At 41.0% G+C, this 21,679-nt stretch overlaps 2 protein-coding genes across 7 annotated transcripts in view; one reads left to right on the top strand and one right to left on the bottom strand.

The window, feature by feature from the left end:
• Positions 1–14,374, top strand: part of ATP10D (ATPase phospholipid transporting 10D (putative)) — a 79,542-nt gene extending 65,168 nt beyond the window's left edge. For 4 of the 5 annotated variants that reach the window (XM_070397100.1, XM_070397094.1, XM_070397105.1 and 1 more), the window contains 4 exons: positions 3,785–3,865; positions 5,345–5,449; positions 9,499–9,686; positions 12,771–14,374. In XM_070397100.1, coding sequence (XP_070253201.1) covers positions 3,785–3,865; positions 5,345–5,449; positions 9,499–9,686; positions 12,771–13,095 — 699 coding nt within the window. In that variant the 3' untranslated portion in view covers positions 13,096–14,374. The remainder of the gene's footprint in view (positions 1–3,784; positions 3,866–5,344; positions 5,450–9,498; positions 9,687–12,770) is intronic. The other variant, XM_070397110.1, reaches the window with a different exon arrangement.
• Positions 14,375–15,641: 1,267 nt separating this feature from the next.
• CORIN (corin, serine peptidase) overlaps positions 15,642–21,679 on the bottom strand; it is a 207,763-nt gene continuing 201,725 nt past the window's right edge. For both annotated transcript variants that reach the window (XM_070397080.1, XM_070397085.1), the window contains 2 exons: positions 21,280–21,413; positions 15,642–17,390 (listed from right to left, as the gene is read on the bottom strand). In XM_070397080.1, the coding sequence (XP_070253181.1) occupies positions 17,208–17,390; positions 21,280–21,413 (317 nt within the window). In that variant the 3' untranslated portion in view covers positions 15,642–17,207. The remainder of the gene's footprint in view (positions 17,391–21,279; positions 21,414–21,679) is intronic.

The raw sequence follows: 21,679 nt of genomic DNA, 5'->3' as shown, positions 1-21,679 counted from the left end.
CCAGGGCTAGCGTGCGGTGCAGGTGCACCGGCTCCCGAGCCCGTGGAGTCTATCCCTAATGCTTTGCTGCAGAAAGAACACCGATGCTATCTTTAGTCCTTGGGTTTCCGCCAACACAAACACCATGGTTAGTGCCAGACATGCAAAGTGCTCCCACAAGCGCGTTGGCAGGATCACGGAACTGGGGTGGACCAGTAACCTAAAGACACCTGCTGAGGGGGATCAGTCTAGTCCAGGGGTGGGCAAACTTTTTGACTCGAGGGCCACAGTGGGTTCTTAAACTGGACCGGAGGGCCGGAACAAAAGCATGGATGGAGTGTTTGTGTGAACTAATATAAATTCAAAGTAAACATCATTACATAAAAGGGTACGGTCTTTTTTTTTTTTTTTAGTTTTATTCATTTCAAACAGGCCGGATCCGGCCCGCGGGCGGTAGTTTGCCCACGGCTGGTCTAGTCGGATATTCTAATCTTGAGAAGAGGATTCTGTTAGTGAAGACTGTTTCAGTTGCAAGTGACAAAAAGCCAGCTCAAGTTGGCTTAATGAGAAAGGGAAATTAATTGTCTCATATATTGCAAAATCCAGGTGTAATGGTAACAGAACACTATTATTCTTAAAGCAGCTGTAAATGTCCTCGTTTATAGTTATGTTTTAACTCACTGGCTAAGGTGGAATCCCAGGCCTTTCCCTGTGTTTTATCACTGTGGTGAGAATGTTTTCTCATTGACTAGGCCTGGGACATGTATCTTTCCTCATTAGGGCTGGACCACATGGTCAGGTTTGGGAAAGACTGGACAGACAGGACTGAGACCCACCAGATGAAATCTGTACGTTGATCTTCTGTTGCTGTTCTTGAAATGGTGACACAGATCAGCATGTTAGAAATGAGTTATGTTTAGCCTGAGTTTAAATTCTGTTTCTGAGGTGTGTGACCTTTCTCGGTTATTTAACTTGCCTGCCCTTCAGTTTCTTTATAGAGATGGTGTGAGAATTAAGTAAGATAGTATGTGTACAAGTTCTAGCTCTCAATATTGTTATATGTTATACCCCCAGATTAACCAGAAATTTGGGGAAACCCCATATTAAAAATGATGTGTTAATTTTCATTAGTCCAACTTCATTGTGGCTTGAACTGCCTTTCCAGATGGGAGAGTAACTTAATGTCCATAGGTTATGTGAAGGAGTCAACACAGAGGAGAAATCACACAATCAGCTTTCTGAGAAGAAATCCTTATAATCTTTTAATGTTGTCCATTCAGATCAAATAGCAACTTGGGGTTTTCCTAAATGAGTCCAATCTGACTTAAAGTCCAAAGCCAGGATGCAGGAATGTGTGGTTGATATTAATGAAGGTTGTCCTGTACCCAGGGGAGAATGAGAGGTGAGGGAGGGCCCTTCAGAATGTTTATAGCTGGTGTTTTAAAAGCCCATTTGTACAAGTTGAAGATTATAATTTGTCCTTATCCTTGGAAGAGTTGAGATTATTGTTTCCTGTTGTTGAACCCTGTTATCAATCCTTTGCACACATTGTTCTACTGAGCTGGCCAGTTGTATAATACATGATTATAGGCAGATTCCAGCATGTGGCTACTGATAAAAAGCCATTGACTTCATTGACTTGACCTTCCAGAAGAGTTGTCCTTTCTTTGAACTTGGCCTCCAAACGAGTTCTATTTTATGCTTGGGCCATTTCCTGTCTCCAATGTCATGAAATATACTCTCCAGGGTTATAGAATCTCTCTCTCAGAAGGAGATGGGTCTGGGAGGCTGCAGTCAAAGGCTTCCCTTCCAAGAAGCGGTTGTCTCTGCCCATCTTTCATCACCCTCACAGCCTTCCTTTCTGGCTTTAACTTCAGGTCCCGATTTTGCCTTTTAGTTTCCAGGAGATCTCATGAGTTATTTCCTTCAGCCTCCCATTTATCTTACTCTTGACCTTCTCTCTCCACTTCCTTTAGTCCCTTTACTCTCGTGAGTGTAGAGAAACTTTTTTTTTTTACTTTTTGCTCTAAGTTTTTTGAGCAGCCTGTTTCCCCAGAAGCACGAAGTTGTATTTAACTTACTCCCAAATTGTCTCTCTTGTCCCATGGCATTTTGGTTGACCCTTTGACTCTGCTATGTTCTCTCCCACCATTGGATTGTGCTTCTACTTAGATTTTATGGACACTGGGATGAAGGAAGGCAGGTCAAAGATTCCATCATTTCCGATGAGGAAATAGTAAAAGGAGGTACAGGGAAAAGTAGGCTGGAAACAATGAATCTCCATTGTTTGATTTTCCAAAGGACAAAAAGATAAAAAAGGATAGATGTAAAAATTGCAAGTGTAGTCTTTTGAAGAGTGGAAGGAAGTATATGGAGAATTTGTACATTTATAAAGCTTCAGGAGACAATTAGATATTTTGAAGGAAATTTTGGCCTCTTTTTTTGCATTTGGAAGGTAATGAAACTAAGGACATGTTAACAAAATAGAAGGCTAGCTCAGGGATATGCTACATGTGATGCCATTTTTGTCTGTGGCCGATATCACTGATAAACTATAATGTACTACGCTTCCCACTGGGTCTGAGAGCAGCCTCAGAATCCTTCTGCACACACATTACCATTCAATCCAAGTTGGCTCTTGATTGAAAAGCTGTTTTCAATCACTTGTGACTGCTTGATCAAGTGTCTCTACTTGATCTTTCTGTTTCTTTCTATAAGCTTCTGGTAATAAGCACATGATAAGTTAGAGTAGTATACTACTCCAACAAATATTTGTGAAGTACTTGCTCTGTGCCAGGTACTGTTTTAAACATTTGAATAAAAGAACCAAAATCCCACTTTATAAAACTTGTATTCTATTGAGAAGACCAGAAAACCACTATGTAAACAAATAAGATTATTTTTTATAGTGATGAGAGACTTCTAAGGATGCCATGGTAGTAAATGATTGAATGGGCATTACTTTTAGACTGGTCTGGAATGCCTCTCTGAGGAAGTGATATTTGAGCTAGGATATGAATAGTGAAGAACTGGTCATGTGGGAGGTCCAGGGCAAAGGATTTCTGGTAGAGAAAATAGCACTGGTGAAGACTCAGAAAACAATGGATATGATATGTTTGAGGAACAGAATGAAGTTTGTGTGGTGAGAGCATGGGAATGAGGATAAGAATTGTAGGGGTGACCCTGGAGAGCAGGGACGCCAGTGGGCAGATCATGCAGGACCTTACAGACCATGGGAAGGAGCTTAGATTGTATTGGAAATGCAGTGCAAGGTGATTGGAAGAGGTCACTTTGATTAGTTTGGAAGATGTTATGATCTGATGTATAGTTTTTAAAAACATCTGGTGGTTATGAAAAGATTGGATTAGAGTAGGAGAGGAGGCAAAAAGGCTAGTTAGTTGGCTATCCAGTCATTTATAGATTGATGGTGAATTAGAATGAAGAGTATAGTAGAGATAGAAAAGCAGATAAATTTGTAGACGTTTTTGAAACAGCATTTTCTGATCAATAGGAAATGGAAAGTTAGTATCACACTCCCTATTTGAGGTAGCTTTATGGTTGATGCAATGACTAAAGCAACACAAGTTTAAGAGTTCCTTCAGTGATTTTTTCACCTGTGAACTTATTCAATATCACCCCATATTTTCCACCACTATTTACAAATCCCACCTGTTTTTGAATGAACAAATGAAGGAAGAGAGGTTTCTCCCAGAGAAGCAAAAATAAGTACTAGCTTGTGTTGTTCCTTAACTCTGCGTGGCCCTTATTAATCTTTCTCCCTCCCTGATATCTGTTTCATTCTCAGGCATACTTACCCCTCACCTTCTGGATCACCTTGTTGGATGCCTTTTATCAAAGCCTGGTCTGCTTCTTTGTGCCTTACTATGTGAGTCCATGTCCACGCAGAGGGTTTGTTACTAATGAATAGATGATGCTTCTTTGTACTCTGTGGCTGGTACTAGCATATAGAATGGGTATATTAGGGCAGATTGCTCATAGAATCAAGTTGATTATTAACTCATTAAATTATACGCTCCCCCCCCCCCAAAATAGATTTTAGATAATGGATTAAATTTGGAAAGAAGTACCTAGGTAAGTCCTCTTAGGTCTCTTTTTGGTTCTGTGCTACTTGATAATTTTTTTCAATGATTTAAATAAATTGAAAGTCTGGCAATATAATTGAATGAACCAAAATCGGAGAGGCAAAGCCAGAATATAAAATCTATTTTTAGTGAGTGCTGGGCTAATTCTACCAGGATGACATTAAGAGTATTAAATTTAGGCTCTTATAAACAGTCTCCCCAAAAATCCTATATAATAAAACCCTAATATGCAAATCGACCAAATGGCAGAATGACCAGTTGCTATGACTCCCACTGACCAACAGGGGGCAGACACTCAATGCAGGAGCTGCCCTAGCCCACAGGCTCCGACCGGTGGCGGGTGGGTGGAGCTGGTGAGTGGGCAGCGCCAGGCCACCAGCCAAGGTGGGTGCCAGTGGGGGCCCCCTAGATCGGCCCTGATTGCCGACCAGCCTAGGGACCCTACCTGTGCACGAATTTCGTGCACAGGCCTCTAGTAAAAAATAAAAAACCTGTTTTACAGGTAAAGAATGGAAGAAATGTGACTAAGCAAATTAATTTAAAAAGTTAGGCCAACATCAAGCACAGAGCAGCATGATATAGCCGCTCATCCACACACCCATCCCTGGGAGAAAACAGTAGTTTGATCATGGCTGGTGTTAAAATGAAAAAGATGATAGTCTTTAAGTTAACAATTTCTATTCTTTAGTTCTTTATTCAAATAAAATGACTTGACTTTTCCCAGGTACAACATTCTGGATAAACTGCATTTCAAGAGCAATATAGATAAGGCAATCTGAAGTGTGTTCAGAAAAGAGTAACTAGAATTTTAAAAGATCAGAAAATTGTGTCATATGGGAAATAATTTAAGGCGTCAAAAACATATATGTAGGAGAGGAGAGGATATTTAATTACCAGAGATATAAATTCAGGTTAGCCATAATAGCTATTTCAAAGGTTTGCAGCTCTGTTAAACAGAACATATTTAATATTTCTCCACACCTGAAAGAGCAGGAAGTATGAGTAGACATTTTCAGGAAGATGGATTATGATTCAGAATAAAGAGAAATTCCAACTGAAAAGTTCACAGATTAGATAGCCTGTCTGAGAGAGAGCCGGCCTCTCTATTCTAGAAATGTTCAAGTTTATCCCAAATGACCAGTTATTAGGAATATTGTAAAAGGGACTCAATGCTTGGCTGAGCTATGGAATAAAGTGATGATGCTCACACCACGAGTGTGCACGACTCTCCAAGATCACCTCCTGTTGTCCACTCTTTGCAGACCTACCAGGGCTCAGACATTGACATCTTTACGTTTGGAAACCCCCTGAACACAGCTTCTCTCTTCATCATTCTCCTTCATCTGGTCATTGAAAGCAAGAGTTTGGTGAGTGGCTTTTCTGCTTCCGAAGTAGCCCGGAACTCGTTGTGCTTGGGAAAGTGTCTTCTATTACAGTGGCCCTGCGGAGCCCTTCATGCCTGGAAGACAAGTGGTAATGAGAAGAGTGATGTCTCCATGGGAGAAGGGATACACAGCTTGTTGATTGTTGATTCTTTGGTGCCATGTTGCAGCCAGGAAAGGGGAACACACCTGCCTGGTGCCCGTGGTGGTGTTCACAGTGGAGGGTTCATGGAGGGGTATCAAGGTGGAGCAACAGTTATCCATCTATGGCCAGCATTCTTCAAGACCAAGCTGATGCCTTTCAACCCAAATAAAAAGAGGTGTTATGCCGTAATCCTGGTATAATGACTCTAGTTAGTAAGTGATGATTTTATGCTTTTCTCATAATACAAAATAAATGTATTTTTTCTCCCTCCAGAATTCCTACCATTTGCTTAAATCTAGGTCTTTTTCGAACTTAGTTGCTGAGTTAACGGTAAAATTAAGTCTTTTCATCAAAATGGTTGCACGGTGGCTCTCTGCAGCAAAACCAAAGTGTGGGATTCAAACAAGGGGAGCTTTATTGCAAACCTTCCCTCGCAGATAAAGCACATCCGCCCACCTCAGGAGCATAAACTACCTCTGTGATTATTATGCTGCTCACTCATCTCCATGGGCATCGTCTCTGCTGTAGTCAAGCTCACTGTCATTTTGTCCTGGACTATTGTACAGCCTCCTTAGTCTTCCCACCTCTGCCCTTGACCTCTCTAGCCCTTCTCTACAAAACAACCAGAATCCTCCGTGGAGACCTAAATGCTACCTTTTTGCCCTCCTTTGGTGGAAATCCTTCAGCGGCTTCCCAATGTACTTGTAATAAAATATAAAAGTCCTAAGATGGCCTGTGAGACTTCATGCAGTGACGCCTCTATGTCTCTCTCCAGCCTCATTTCCCCTTATTTGTAGGCTGGATCCACACTGTCTCTCTCTCTGTTTCTCAGATACATCGAGCTCGTTACCACATCAGAGCGTCAGCATTTACCGCATCTTCTGATGGGAGTAGTCCTTGTTCCCCTTGGATCCCTGTTCTTCACCCAGCTCCTAGGTTATTTGAGATCTCAGCAAAAATGCTACTCCACCAAGAGCCTCTCCCTAGCCATCCAGTTTTCTCATATCATCCTCTTGTTTTATTCATGGCTCTAATAATAGTTTATAATTATTCATTGAATCATGTGATGATCTGATTGATGTTTCTCTTCTGCATTACATTATCATCTCTTTGAGGGCCCGGTTCATGTTTCCTTTTTTTACCACTGTATACCATTATTTATGACAAGACTGGCACACAGTATGTGCAAAAATATTTGAATGGGTAAATGAATGATTATATGACTAACCCGTGTTTGGGGTCTGTTTACCATCCTGATAGTGATGTATTCCAAACAGGAAGTAGCTGAAGTGAGGTTATAGTTTAAAATGTTACATGAGCTATTATTAGAAGTGTATATCATGATTTCTAAAGTGGGGCTGAGCATTTTTGGAATCCCTCATTTTGCTTATAACCTACTTCTGTGCCTCAAGTGTAGTAGAAGGTTAATAAATACCAGGTGAGGAGAATAAAGGGAATTCTAGAACTAAAATATTTGACATTGTTTTATCTGTTTAAGTTCATCGTTAAGCAACTCTGTAGGTACTTTTGGTTACTGCCTAGGGCAGTGTCATAAATTCTGACATTTATGAGTGTCCTGAAGGATCTAACACAAAAAGTGAGTTCACTGGTATTGAGCCACAGCAAGCTGCTCTGGCTAACCTGAGCAAACAGAAAAGTTATTAAAAGTATCTAGAAGAGCCCTGGTAAAACAAAACAAAACAAAACCATCCTGAGAAACCAGAGTGGCTCCGGAGATCCGGGAACAGAAACTAGTGGGCAGGCTTGTTGGGATGGTTCTCTGCTCTGAATTGGCCCCAGTCCTCTCTTTCTGCTCTTGCCTCATTGTGCTCCGAGTTTATTCGGTGGTGACAGAACTATATTCCTTAGCTCCAGTCACCGGCTTTGGCCAGAGGAGGAATGTGTTGCCAAGACTGTGCATAATGCCCGTGTCCTCATAAGAGGAAGGGAAATGAAAGCTAATGCCAAGAAAAACCGTGGCTGCTATATAAAGGATGCATCGTTAAAGAATTGTTCCCATGCCAGGAAGAAACGATTTTTTAATGATTGTTTCTCCCTGGCGTAAGAATCAAATTGTTTCTAATGCTCAGGGCCTTTTCAATGAGTCAGCCATTCTGAGACCAGGAATCGGTTTCCCTTCCCCTATTGCTCACCATGTCATTGTCACCTCCCACCTCCCTGTTGGTTTTTACCCAATTTCCCTTGACCTTAACTTCCTTGTACCAATTTATTTTCATGTGTCAGCTCCATCAAGGCACTGTCTCACTTGCCAAAGCCCAGGTTAACTTTCGGGCAGTAGGCTCAATGGAAAGGAAGGCCATTTGAGAAAGAAAGAAGACATCATTGTTTTAGAGGCATGAGGATCTTATGGATTTAGCCTATATTTTCTAAGCAGTTTTTACATTTTACCCCCCCCCCCCCCCCCAAAAAAAAGTAGTCTTTGTGACTTTTGAAGATATCAACCATGGGAAAATTTGGTGTGAAGGAGAAAATTGGCTCTTGTTTGGAAAGTATAACGGTGGGAAAATAACAAAGATTAATAAAGGCAGTGCTTTCCCCAAAAGCATACAGCACCAAGGTGTACACTGTGATTTAGGCAGGACTGTATGTGCATTGCACTAAACAGCACTGGATGCTACATAATGCGAAGGTGTTTTTCTCCTCGTACTTCAGATTATATCAAAGAGGGGCTATTCTGTTTTATCACAACAGTTCTCACTAATTTCCTATTGTAACAAAAACAGACCAGCCTTCAGACTCAGCACTATTAATACAGGTAATGCTAATGTTATATTTAAGGTAGAAATCTGCTTATTTTTTCTAAATAAAGTTAATTAAATAGTGAGCCATTTTTGAGAAAAAATATTTTAAAAAATAATATTGCAGGCTATACATGAATATGAAGGTAGCTAGGTTATGCTGTGATCCACAGAGATTTATTTCTTGCATATGTAACGTTAACTAAGGTTCTAGACAGCTCTAGAGCAATTGTCCTGAGGGGTGGCTCTAAGAACCGGTTGAGTCTTGGAGCTCTACCTTCTGGAACTGTCCCCAAGGGGAACTTCTTGGTCAACATGGAAGGAAAGGAGACAGCATAGAAAATTGTGCACCAGCTCTTCCCTGCTTCTGACCTCAAAGTTGTGCATGTCCCTTCCATTCACATTTCAATGGTCAAAGCAAGACAGGTGGCCAGGCTTACTTTTGAGGGAATGGGAGAAGTACAATCCTTCCGAATGCTTATTTGCGGAAAAGAATGAGAAGATTGGTGAGCAACAGTAATGACCACCACAGTGTGAATGGATAAAGTTTGTGGCTCACTGCATTAGTATTACCTTAATGAAGAAACAGACTAATGAGTGAGACTATATGAAAAAAAATTAATGAGAAAATCCAAACACCTCATGGTTCGTGCATAATACAGAATAAACTAGTGCCCGGCTGGTGTAGTTCAGTGACTGAGCGTCGACCTATGAACCAGGAGGTCATGGTTCAATTGCCAGTCAGGGCACATGTCCCACTTGTGGGCTCGATCCCCAGTGTGGGGCATGCAGGAGGCAGCCGATCAATGATTCTCTTTCATCATTGATGTTTCTGTCTCTCTCTACCTTCCCTTCCTCTCTGAAATCAATAATAATGTATCTTTCAAAAAAGAACCAAAATAAATTAGTCATCAGAATTACCTTTTGGCACTTGACTTAGTTTTTCACAATTTAAATAGGGATACGAGCTGTTCATGAAAGATGCTCTTGTCTTAACGCTTTGGTATTTTTGTGTTTTGTTTGTTGAGGTGTTGCCCCATTCACCTACTACCTAGACATGTTGTCTCTACAGCACAGCTGCAAAACCCTGCGAGCCAGTGTTCACTTCCCCTGTGCTTCTTGTCTTGCAGACGTGGATCCACATGCTGGTCATCGTTGGTAGCATCTCGTCTTATTTCTTCTTTGCCTTGGCTTTTGGAGCCATGTGTGTCACTTGCAACCCACCCTCCAACCCCTACTGGATTATGCAGGAGCACCTGCTGGATCCAGTGTTCTACCTAGTCTGTGTCCTCACAGTCTGCGTTGCTCTTCTTCCCAGGTATGGTACTTGTTTTGTCACCAAGAGCATACGTGCAATCAGAGCCCTCGATTCTCCACGCAACTGCTAAGAATGGATGATAGACTATCCAGTTAGCAGTGAAGAAGTCGGTCTGTCTACTAGTTAAAATATTGTTTTTAACTGTTTTACCAGAGAACAAAAGTGACGTATGCAAAGGGAAGGTTTGTTTCTCATGGAAAACTCCAATCTGGTCGACAGTCCAGTCCACCGGATAGGGCATCTTTGCTGGTTATCCAAGGACTTCGAGGCTTTCCTGTCTTTTTGTTCTGCCATCTCCCACTCCTCATAAACACTTCAAACCATACAACTTTTCTTCCTTGTTTGACTTCAGTTATTCTTCCCCTTTTAGGTGATTTCTGATATGGCATGGGGTGAAAATGGCTCAGAAGTATGCATGGGTTTTTAATCTATAAATTCTTTAAAGTCCGTTAGAGCTCTTCTTCTTACACTTTTATAAAATCTGTTTAGCTGAAAACACTATAGAAATAGTTGTTTTATATTTTTGAACATGATATCAGAGTCAAAGTGGTGATTTCATATTATTCTCTATCAGGGTTGACAAACTGTGACTCACAGATCAAATCTGGCCTGCTGCCTGATTTTGTAAATAACGTATTATTGGAACATGGCCATGCTCATTAATGACTGTCTGTGGCTGCTTCTGCTCTACAGCACAGTTGAATAGTTGCAGCAAAGGCTGAATAGCTTCCAAAGCCTGCAATATCACTACCGAGGCCATTGGAAGAAGTTTGCCAACCCTGCTCTGTAACACTATCATCAAGCACAACGGCCACAAACCTTTTTTGCTAATGGACATCCCTTCTAGAAATGCACAAGGAAACCCACCTGAGGCATTCTGCGGTGGTTACAGTCGCATACTTAACAATTTCTCTCTAACGGAAGTGCTTCTGTAGTGTTCACTGTTATTCCCAGCTCTAAGATTTAAAATACTGACAAGATGAACTTGTAGAATTTATGAAGAAACAATTACTTTAAAGCTATAGCCTTCAGAAATTCCTTCAAGAGTATTACTGTTAAAATTCTAATATTGCTGCGGTAGGCTGAAAAAATGACCCCCCTAAAAAGATATCCATGTCCTAATCGTTAGGACCTATAAGCATTACCTTATGTAGCAACAGTGGTCTTGGCAGATGTGATTATGTTAAGGGTGTTGAGACAAGGAGAACATCCTGTATTAGCTGCGTGGGCCCTAAATAAAATAGCAAGTGTCCTTATAAGAGAGAGGCAGAAGATCTGACCAGACAAAAGAGGAGAAGGCACTGTGACCAGGGAGCCAGAGTTTCCTTCGCCATAAACCCAGGCATGCTGACAGCCCCTGGGAGCCGGAAGAAGCAAGGAGTGGATCCTCCAGAGGGAGCATGGGCCTTCTGAAACAGTCATTTTGGCCCAGTGAAAGTGTTTTCAGAGTCCCCGGCCTTCAGAACTATGAGAGAATAAATTGCTGTTGTTCTAAGCCGCCAAGTTTGTGGTAACTTGTTACAGCAGCCACAGGAAACATGTAAGTTTTGCTGCCAGGAAGATGGGTGCCGCTGTAACAAATACTCAAAAATGTGCAAGTGGCTTTGAAATTGGGTACTGGGCAGAGACTGGAAGAATTTTGAGGCACGTCATGGAGAAATACGGGACTTCCTAAACAGACTAGAGGTAGAAATATGGACATCAATGCTTGCTGGTGAGGACTCAGAAGAAAGTGAGAAAGCGTGATAGGGAAAACCTAGAAAATACATATATTATCATAAACAGGACATTGCTAGAAATGTGAAAGTTAAAGGCACTGCTGATGAAGACTGAAAATGAAATTAGGAACAAGTTATTGGAAATTTAAGGTAAATGGATCTTGGCAATACGGCAGCAGAAAACGTAGCCGAAAAACATTACTATTATGTGGAAAGCAGACTTTGTAAATTTTGAACTTGAATATTTAGCTGAGGAGATTTCCAAGCAAAGTGTTGAAGGTCTGGCCTGGTTTCTTCTTGTTGCTTATGTTAAATTGTGAGAGGAAAGAGATGAAGGAAGAACTATTGAAGTTAAAAGGAACTAGATTTAGGGAATCCTCAGCCTATCCAGATTTTAGAAGTTGCTAAAATCAGGAGACTGATTCTTTGGAGTATGCTCTAGAGAGGCCAAGAGTATGGCTGGACGACCTTTTCCTAGAGATTAGGAGTGTGACTCATGGATCCCTCTACCACAGTGGTTCTCGACCTCCCTAATGCCGCGACCCTTTAATACAGTTCCTCATGTTGTGGTGACCCCCAACCAGAAAATTATTTTTGTTGCTACTTCATAACTGTAATTATGCTACTGTTATGAATTGTCATGTAAATATCTGATATGCAGGATGTATTTTCCTTGTTACAAATTGAACATAATTAAAGCATAGTGATTAATCACAAAAACAATCTGTAATTATATATGTGTTTTCTGATGGTCTTAGGCGACCCCTGTGAAAGGGTGGTTCAACCCCCAAAGGGGTCGCGACCCACAGGTTGAGAACCGCCGCTCTACCATCTCTACAGCCTTCAAGAGAGGAGATGGGATTATACAGGGAAGATCTGTGGAAGACCCTCTTATCTAATGGCATAGATCCCCATGACATACACTGGTGACCCACAAGGCTTTTGAGAATGCTATAACAGCATAAACACTGCCAGCTGCAGGACGAGTTTGTTTGTTACCGTAGCTGTAAGCCATTCATAGCTAACATTTTTTGAACACTTGCTATGTGCCAACACTCTGCCTGCTTTACATGTACTTTCTTATTTAACCTAACATTACACCTCTGATGTAGCACTGTTGGTATCTCTACTATTGTACATTTTTGTTTGTTTAACAAGCACTCATAAGGCACTCACTACTAGTGCTTTACAAATATTAATTTATTTAATATTGTTGTCATTTCTATTTTATATTTTGCTTATCCTCCCCCTTTACCTCAAGGGGGCCACCAGACCACCCTTCTACTAGTTCTAATTGGTGAGTATTTTTTGTGTCCTCTGATGCATTTGAGGTGAAGGTAATTCCGTGATGCTTTTTGTAACCTAGGTTTATCTACCGAGTTCTTCAGGGATCCCTGTTTCCGTCTCCACTCCTGAGGGCTAAGCACTTGGACAGACTGACTCCAGAGGAGAGGACTGAAGCCCTCAAGAAGTGGAGAGGGGCTGGAAAGATGGGTCAAGTGACATCTAAGTGTGCTGACCACTCAACTGCCAAGTCAGGGAGAGGAGCCATGAACGGCCCTTCTGTTGTCTTTGCCATGATGTCAGCAACTTCTTGTGCTGCTGAGCATGGAAATGTACATGAAACTGCCTTGGACTCAGACTGTTGTGAAACTAAGACCTCATGGGTGGCTGGACCCTCAAAGGGTTAAGAAGGCAGGATAATACCCTCTTTGGAGTTGCAAGGATCCCTTCGAGTCTGGAAGAGGACTTTGAAGATGCACCTCTACCAAGCAAGAATGACTTGGATTTCCCTTAAGGGTCATGAATATGTTACTGGTCTGAAAAAGCCAATGTGATGACCTTGATGGTATGTTCACAGATGCATTTGTAAGAGAGGATAGGGTTTGACCTAGACAGAGTTTAGGGAATTAAAGTATTTAATTCAGAATCAAATATTTTTATGAAACAGTTTGGATTTTAAGAGAGCATTTTAATTGTCTTAGACATATAAGTGTTTTCACTATTTGAGATATATTTATTTTACTGTGAGACCTCAGATTCCAGAGAAATGCTTTAATTGAGCAGACTCCAATCTGATTTGATTTTTTTTAAGAAGAAAAAAAGTAGTTGGATTGATTAGTTGGAATTCAGAGAGTTCCACATGAAAAAAAAAGTTATAAACAGCTAATTTCCAGAGGAAAAATGTTACAAGAGCCCTTTAAACAACAATGTACCTAAAATAGAATAATAGAATATAGTTAGTTATTAATAGCGTTTTATTTCCTGAGATGTTTTTGGTCTTCTGACTGAAGATGCTTAGGCATACCTCTCTGTTCATTTCAGTGTTCTCCTGCGGTGGAGCCTTCATTGGGAAGGGGCAAGGGGGAGGCTAGGCCTCCATCAGGTAATGGGTCCACCTGTGTGCAGATGTTTATTGGGGAACAGAAGCCATGGGTGAGACACAGAATCAGCTGAGCGCGTGGGCCATTTGGCAATATCCTGTCGTATCCTAAAACTGACAATAGCCTGATCAAGATGAGACAATCAATTTCAAAACAATCACCAAGAGACCATTTGAGAGTTCATAGTCCTTGCAATGCCATACAACTTTTTGGGGGTTGTAACCTCTAAAAATGAGCTAGGAATTGAGACTAGGACAGGTGGTTCTCAGGATTCCATGAGGTTCTTAGAAAAATTTGTATTTTAATACATTTTAGAACAGAAATATCTATTGCAGGTTAACTGCTGTTGCAAATCATGTATTCTTGTTTCGCTGGAACAAGAAACTAGTTTATACCAAATAAGTCCAGTTGTAAAATCATGTATTCTTGTTGAGTTCTTTTAAAATTCTACATCGGTTCATCTGAAAATTGTCAGCCACCAATCACCCAGAATTCCCTTCATGAAATCTCCATGCTAATGTTTTGTTTCTTTATCAAAGTTGTCTTAATGACTATTAAACTATTATTCTCAGGACTTTATCTTCTACCTGCTGCCTACTGTCCTATTTTTGTAGCCTTCTGATATTATTGTAAATAGTCTTTTATATAGACCAATTTCCAGAACTTTCAAAATCCCACATAGCTAATGGAAGTTGCTTTCTGCTTCCTTATAGATTTTTATTTTAAATAAACTGTTTAATAAATAATGTGATACAAAACTGACATCACTCCTGTGGATACTCACTGAATCCAACTGTGATTGGCACCAGAACTTAGAAGGAAAATCTCTAAGTACACCTTTTACCAGAATATTGTTTGGGCTTTTTCTTATACGAAAAAATCTATGATGTTATATCACTTGTTATCCTCATAGTAGCTGACATTCATTCCCTGAGATAAATCTTCTGATAAATAAAAAATTAGAAATATTTTCTCTAATAAAGTTTTAGAGTCTAATGATAAACGAATGGGCCAAAAAGACTAAGAAAAACTGTCAAGTATCTGTACTTATGAGTAGATGAAACTCTGGAGTGTTCATGTGATGGGGCCACAATTCCTTGATTCCAAAATCCCAAGAACACTGAATACTGATGTGTTTTTTTTTTTATAAATTAGTTACAAACTCAATGCCCTGAACAGAGGTGAAGCTATCATGTACTTAATATAATTTTTATATATTTGCTACAAAAATTGTATTTTATTTCTGGATGTTAAAGTGTATTTTTAAATTTTTTAAAAATTCTGGGTTCTTAAATACATCTGCCTCCCAAGTGAAAAGGAACTGGGATCTGTTCTAAGCCTTTAAATGGCCTCATTTACAAGTAAAAAACTCTTACACAGGTTACCCAAGCTGATGTTAACTGTTGCATTTCGGTATTGAACGTTTTTTCACCAAAATTTGAGAAATTAACATAATTGCTCCTAGTAGCCAAAGAAACGTGCTTAATAGTGTACATTTGGGGATGCAATTTTACCCCAAAAGACTTATGAAAGAATTGGATCCATTTCCTGAAATGTACTCTAGACATTAAAAATCCTTACACTCTTACCAGGGCTACAGTTTTTGTTGGATGCTCAATGGGTAATTTGAGAGTATTAGCAACCCCTAATTCCAGACTAATCAAGGCATTACCTGTCATGTAGAGTAAAAGAACACGTTCCTGTGAAAGTCTGATAGAAGACAGGTATTTTGATTGGGGAGAAATTGGGCACCAACTATTATATTGGGAAAGACAATTTTCTGGGACATACTATCCATGCTCCACACACATAAAAAAAAAAGAGTATACCATTTTATTTGTATTAATGGTTATTTAAAATAAGTACAACATGTACATTTCACTGAACATCAGTTGAGCAAGGCTAAAAGTCGTTACATTAAGTATGTACCTACAACTATAACAAAACAAAACTGACCCATATTCTTCAACTTCCATACAGTTGTGACCAAAATTCAATTGCTGGATGTCACATTCTCAATACATTTATACAAACTACAGAACAAGCGATGAATAACATGGAAAGTGTCAAGACAACTTTTTGGATTTCAAATATGTGCACACGTAGAAAAGAGTACAAAAATACATGTATAAAACTGCAGGTAGTCTCTATGTGGAATGCGGAGGCAGTCCGGGTTGCTGGTGGAGCTTAGTAGGGAATCCTACTTGTTCCAAAGGCATTTGGATGTTGCAAAAATGGGTGCCTGACTGACTAAATTAGGTGCAGGTGATGACTTGTGTTCTGAAGCTTTTTAGTGTGGAAAAAATAACCACTAATCACTAAAGATATTGATGTGGGTAAAGCGGCCTAGTGCTTAAAAGCATCTTTAAATTTTTGCTTTAATTATCGATGGGGAGAGTTAGCAACACCAGGTATTAAACATCTTTCAGGGAAAATTACAAAATGTTATGCAAAGCTTTCCTGTGCTTTGAGATACATTTCTGTACTTCATTGGTATGGACAAACTGGAAAATATTTCACTGGGGTAAGATGCAATTTAATTTTTCTAAAAATTGCATCTCTGCAGTCTAAGGCAAGTTCTCCTTTGGCAAAGTAGAATCTCAAATTCAATTGTCACATAGGGGGAACCAAATAAAAATATTGCCCATGGATATTTTCCTGGTTTTTGAAATCTCAGACACTGAACAAACCCCAGCTATAGGGAAAGTTCTGTGGAGACTTTTCTACCACATTACAACCTTGGCTTAAATTCAGAACAAGCAAACCCTACCATGTCAGTGCTCATAGTGATGTCTAAAGAGCTCTGTGTTCAGTGTGTCTTGTTGCTGCAGTGACCTACAGGGATGCTACTTGTCTTTCGCCTCTGTCTTTCATCAGTGCTCAACATTTTAAAGACTTTAGAAGAGTCATAGTCAATAACTTAAGCATGTAAATTATCTTGGCTTTTAATAAATCAAAAGCAAGTCACCAAGGCTTATATGAAAGTTGCCACTATGCTATTGTACTTGAGAAACAAAAGCTGGCAAAGATTGGTCAGCCTGCATCTGTGTCCTTTTTTTGTGACTGGATAAGAGGGAACTTTATAACTGTTGCCCTGGCGCCTGCATTACCCTCACTCTCCAGGGCAGGCAATTTCGCACTAGTGGTCAAGGTTAGGCTGACAAAACAACAAAATAAGCTTTGCAAAAAAAAAAAAAAAAAGACTTCCATCGAACTTGAAATAAGAAAAATAAAGCTGAAAAATAAAGCTGAATAACATTAGCCTGAAACAAGCATGGACGCGTGCAGTGCACTGCCCAGCACCCCTGTCCGTGTGCCCAGGGAGTGCTTTTCTGTACAGCTGTTTGCAGAAAGTGCTCCACAGCCAAGACCCCGTTTTCTCTGAGTGTCGCTGGCCACGTCTCTGGTCATCTTTGGAATCAGTTTAGGAGGAAGGTGTGAATGTATATTTGTCTCTCAATCCACTTGGTGAAGTAGGACACATTGCTGTAAACTCCAGGCCCCAGGACTTTGGAAAAGCAGACGGAGCCCCAGGAAGTTAGGCCAAACAATGTCCACTGTCCTCCAGGCTGCTCACAAACAAGCGGCCCTCCGCTGTCCCCCTGTAATGAATAGGAAACATTAGTCACGGGTATTTCAGAGCCCTAACGGTGTGCATGTTGTCCTGAGGGTACACTTCAGCTGAGCCCCGCTTAACCAACCTTTTGGAAAATTTCCACAAAGCTTTTATCGTCAACCTGTGGAGGGACATGCTCTCCACTCCATAAATAGAACTTCCAAATGGACATTTTAAAGTCTAAAAGGATAGGGATGGCTTGGGGAAAGACTATTTTTTTCTGTGAAATCAGAAGACATTTGTCAGTCATTTCCCATACTTATCAAAATATGTCATATTTCTTAAATGTATTGTATCAGAATCAATTCTCTCAGAATCACATTCTTTAACTTTGACCCATTTTATAAATGTAGAAAGTACCCAACATGGAACTTACCACGTTCAAGATTCTGACTATGTGAATGAATGCATTAAGTAAAATACACTCAGGGACCGCATACTGCATTTCTTAATAGTTCCGAGGACCTTGGCAATTAGCATACTTGAATGGAAAATACCACATAAGAATTATTTACCATAAGGTATTTCATTTCTTTATAATCTATATTTCGTATGCATAGAGATTTTCATTCTTGATATTTAAGTTTAGGTGTTACACTTGACACATATTTGGTTCTTTTGCCACATATAATTAATCTTAAGACACAATAACTTTAGAAAGTTAATATTTGCTACATCTGAAAGATCAGAGTAGGTTAGAGGGTATATTCTGCAGTGCCTCAAAAGAAAAGGATTGACTCCTTAGAAAATAAGGAAGCAAATATGGTGGAAATTTACAAATACTCCTGGCACTGCAAGTTTCAAACTTGGAAGTATATCTATGCTCATTCCCACTTGGCAACACTGAAGAACAACGGTAATCATGTTTACTGATACTTTTCTGAACACTTGCCCTGTATTACCTTGTTTAATCCTCACAAAATCCTTACGAGTTGATAATAATAATAATAATGTGATATAATAATTATTATTAAATTTATTTTAGAGATAATAAAAACGAAGCACAACAGATGTGGAACTTGTTTATTGGCAGGGCTATAATTTAAACTCAGGCAGCCTAGCACCAGGATTCCAACCCTATAATAACTAGGCTAACTTGCTTCTTAGAAATGTCAGTGAATAGGACTGCTGTTAAAGCAGAACTGAATTTTTGATTGTGCTGTGTGCTTTTGGGGAGGTGGTGATCTTGACATCATAAATTCCCAATGCCGTAAACCTAAGTAATGAGCGTAGACCATGCAAGGGTGTGAATAAATTGCTCTGCCTAAAGAGTCCAATTGGAAAATTTAAGCAAAATTTATTGGAAATATTAGACATACTCCACATTTTTTCTTCTCCCCTTATATAGGAGAAATGCTGACTTATTTAGGTTGAGCTATTCATTATGCCAGAGAGTTGATTAAAATGGGGCATGTTTACAGGTTCGCTCTACACTTCCAGATCAGAAATTTAACCCGATAATTATTCAGCATCTGCTCTTTGCAAGGTTCCTGCTGAGGCCCACACAGAGGGAGGCACTGTTTTTGTCACTGAGGGGCCGAAAGTCCACTTTGCTAACCAGAATACCTTTACACGAAAGCAAAGTCTAAGGACTAAGGCATCCTCACAGGAATGAGCAATTACTTCCAGGTGGGGAAGAACAGACAAAGTGCCTTCCTAACACGCGGGTGTGAGGTGGGTTAGCCAGGTGATGGACATTTCTAAGGTAGAGAACAAGAGGCGCAGAAGCAGCCATTCAAAACAACAGGGAGAAACAGCGGAGGCCAGTTTGTCTGGTCTTTCTGGCCCTCTTTTCCTCTTAGTAATCCTGGGCTTTGGGCCAAAGTTAATGTTTGGCTTCAGGATTGATCCCGATGATTTCTAGACCTTAACAGAGGGACCCACAGCTTCCAAAGGGCCCCCTTGATAAATCGGAAAGACAACGAGAGGTTCTGGTGAAGAATCTTGCTTCAGACCTAGTCAAACCAGACCTAGCTTTGGTTTGTGTTGTGGTTTGTTTTATTTTCTACCTGGAGCTGTGTTAGAGAATCTCCGATAGGCACTTAAGATCCCCGCAGTGCCGAATTCCCACTGCTGAAGAAGTTGGCGTGACTCGGTTCACGTTAGGCACCAGATATGAAATGCCTGTGCCTGTGTCTGTGCACAGCCTTCAGTTCTCTTTCAAGAATCACCTTCTTGCCCCTCCTTTGGAGAAATGTATTCATAGTCATCAGTGCGACTAGATGGCGTAGTGGCCCAACACCGGGGCCCGGGAGCCAGACTGCCTGGGTTCATATCCTTACTCTACCACCTTTCCTGCTGGGTGATATTGGGTAAATTACTGAACCTCTCTGGTCCCTTCTTTTCTCGATCTGTAAACTAGGAAAAACAATGAAACATCACAATAGGTGATTGTGAGGATTAAATGAGTTGTTATCAAGCATTTGGAAGAGATCCTGCAACACAACAGGCACCAAGTGATAAATGTTAATATTCACACAGTTACTCTTCGTTGAGTGTATATGCCAGACATCCCACACAGATAAGTGAAAGATAAGGGCTTTTCACATACACCAAACACCGTGCAAATTAGACTCAGTCCCATTTCACTCATGAAGAACCTTTCTAGAGAGGTTAGATAATTTCTCCAGGTCTCACTATTCTTACCAGCAGAGATGGGGTCCCACCCAGATCTTTCAGGCTGCAAATGCTGTGTCCCAAGCCCTACACCATTCTGCCTCCCAAAACACTATTTTTAAATTTTTATTATTTATATATACTTAAATATAAATAATATTTATGTATTATTTAAGAGTCCCGGAAATCAAACCCGGGACTCTTGTTTGGAAGGCGGGATTCCTCCATCCCTGCCCACCTCAGCTAGATGCTGTGGCCAAGGGGCTGCAGGGTCGGTGGCCTCATGAAGCTCTAAGGGAACCAGTCTGCCTCCCTCTTTCCCCTGGCAACTGTCTAAGGAATCCCCACCGGGCCGTCCCCAGTCCCGGGTCTGCCCACTCTGCAGCAGGACCACCAGAAGTGTCATGTTGTTATGCTAGGCCAGCGGTAACATCATTGTTGAATCTCTTCTTCAATTCTAACATGGGGCGGGGCAGCTGGACCTAGTCCAAAGCAGTGAAATAGCAAAGGTGCTTCACAGCTTTGGCAGAGAATAACTGCTGTCCCCGCTCCGTCGTCAGCTTCTTTGAGCACTTGCCCTTTTTTCCTCCCCTGGGAGCCAGTCCAGTGCAATAGCCAATGAGTGTTTACCAAGTAACAAAGAAGATGCTTCCCTGAACTGCTTAGTGAGCCTGCTCTACGAACTGCTGTGACCATGAATCCCGAGTGTCTGAGTCGCATGCAGTGACATTTGTAGACATGTTGGGAGTCAAGTGCAGGCCCAGACAATGCCGGTGTGACCACCTGCTGAGATAGAGGTGGCTCTGTCACACCCCTGGGTGCTGGGGTGTTGCCTGTGCTTTAATGCCTTCACCCCAATGGCTAAAAATGCCCTTGGTGTCCCCCTGCTTCCCAGGCAGCCTGGTTGGGGCCCTGGTTACCACTTGCTCCTCTTAGAAACTCATTTGTCTTAGCCCCTAAAATGGTCCCAAGAGATGGACCAGAACAGCTGCTTTCCCTCTGGTTGCTGACGCACGTGCTGTGCCCCAGGTGGTGGAGGAGCAAGCTGAAGGTCACCTGAGTGAGCCAAGGGCATGGAGGCAGTACGGGGACTCGCAGGGTCCTGGATGGAGGACATCACTGTGCAAATACACATCTGCTGACAAGTCATTTTCCAAAAAATGTCCCCGAAAGGCCTCACGTGAATAACAATGAGTTTGTGTGGGCCCCCTGGAGTTATCGCTGAACTGAATTACCTCAATAATCAGAAAACAACTTACCATGCAGGAGTCCACTGTGCCGGACTCATAGCCGGCACATATCATCCGGGTGGTGATGGTCTTCATGTCGAAGTAGGACTGACACTGCTCCAGAGAAATCACCCGGACTTCTCCCTCCTGCAGCTTGAAGGGCACTGGGTATTAGAAAAGAAAAGAAAAGAAAAGAAAAGAAAAGAAAAGAAAAGAAAAGAAAAGAAAAGAAAAGAAAAGAAAAGAAAAGAAAAGAAAAGAAAAGAAAAGAAAAGAAAAGAAAAGGGAAGGGAAGGGAAGGGAAGGGAAGGGAAGGGAAGGGAAGGGAAGGGAAGGGAAGGGGAGGGGAGGGGAGGGAAGGGAAGGGAAGGGAAGGAAGGGGAAGGAAAGGGAAGGGAAGGGAAGGGAAGGGAAGGAAGAAAACATAAAA

The sequence above is a fragment of the Myotis yumanensis genome, unplaced genomic scaffold (genome assembly GCF_028538775.1).
Source record: "Myotis yumanensis isolate MYYU_CA2020_CCGP unplaced genomic scaffold, mMyoYum1.0.hap1 SCAF_1, whole genome shotgun sequence".
NCBI lineage: Eukaryota > Metazoa > Chordata > Mammalia > Chiroptera > Vespertilionidae > Myotis > Myotis yumanensis.
This window is presented reverse-complemented; position numbering and strand designations above follow the sequence as displayed.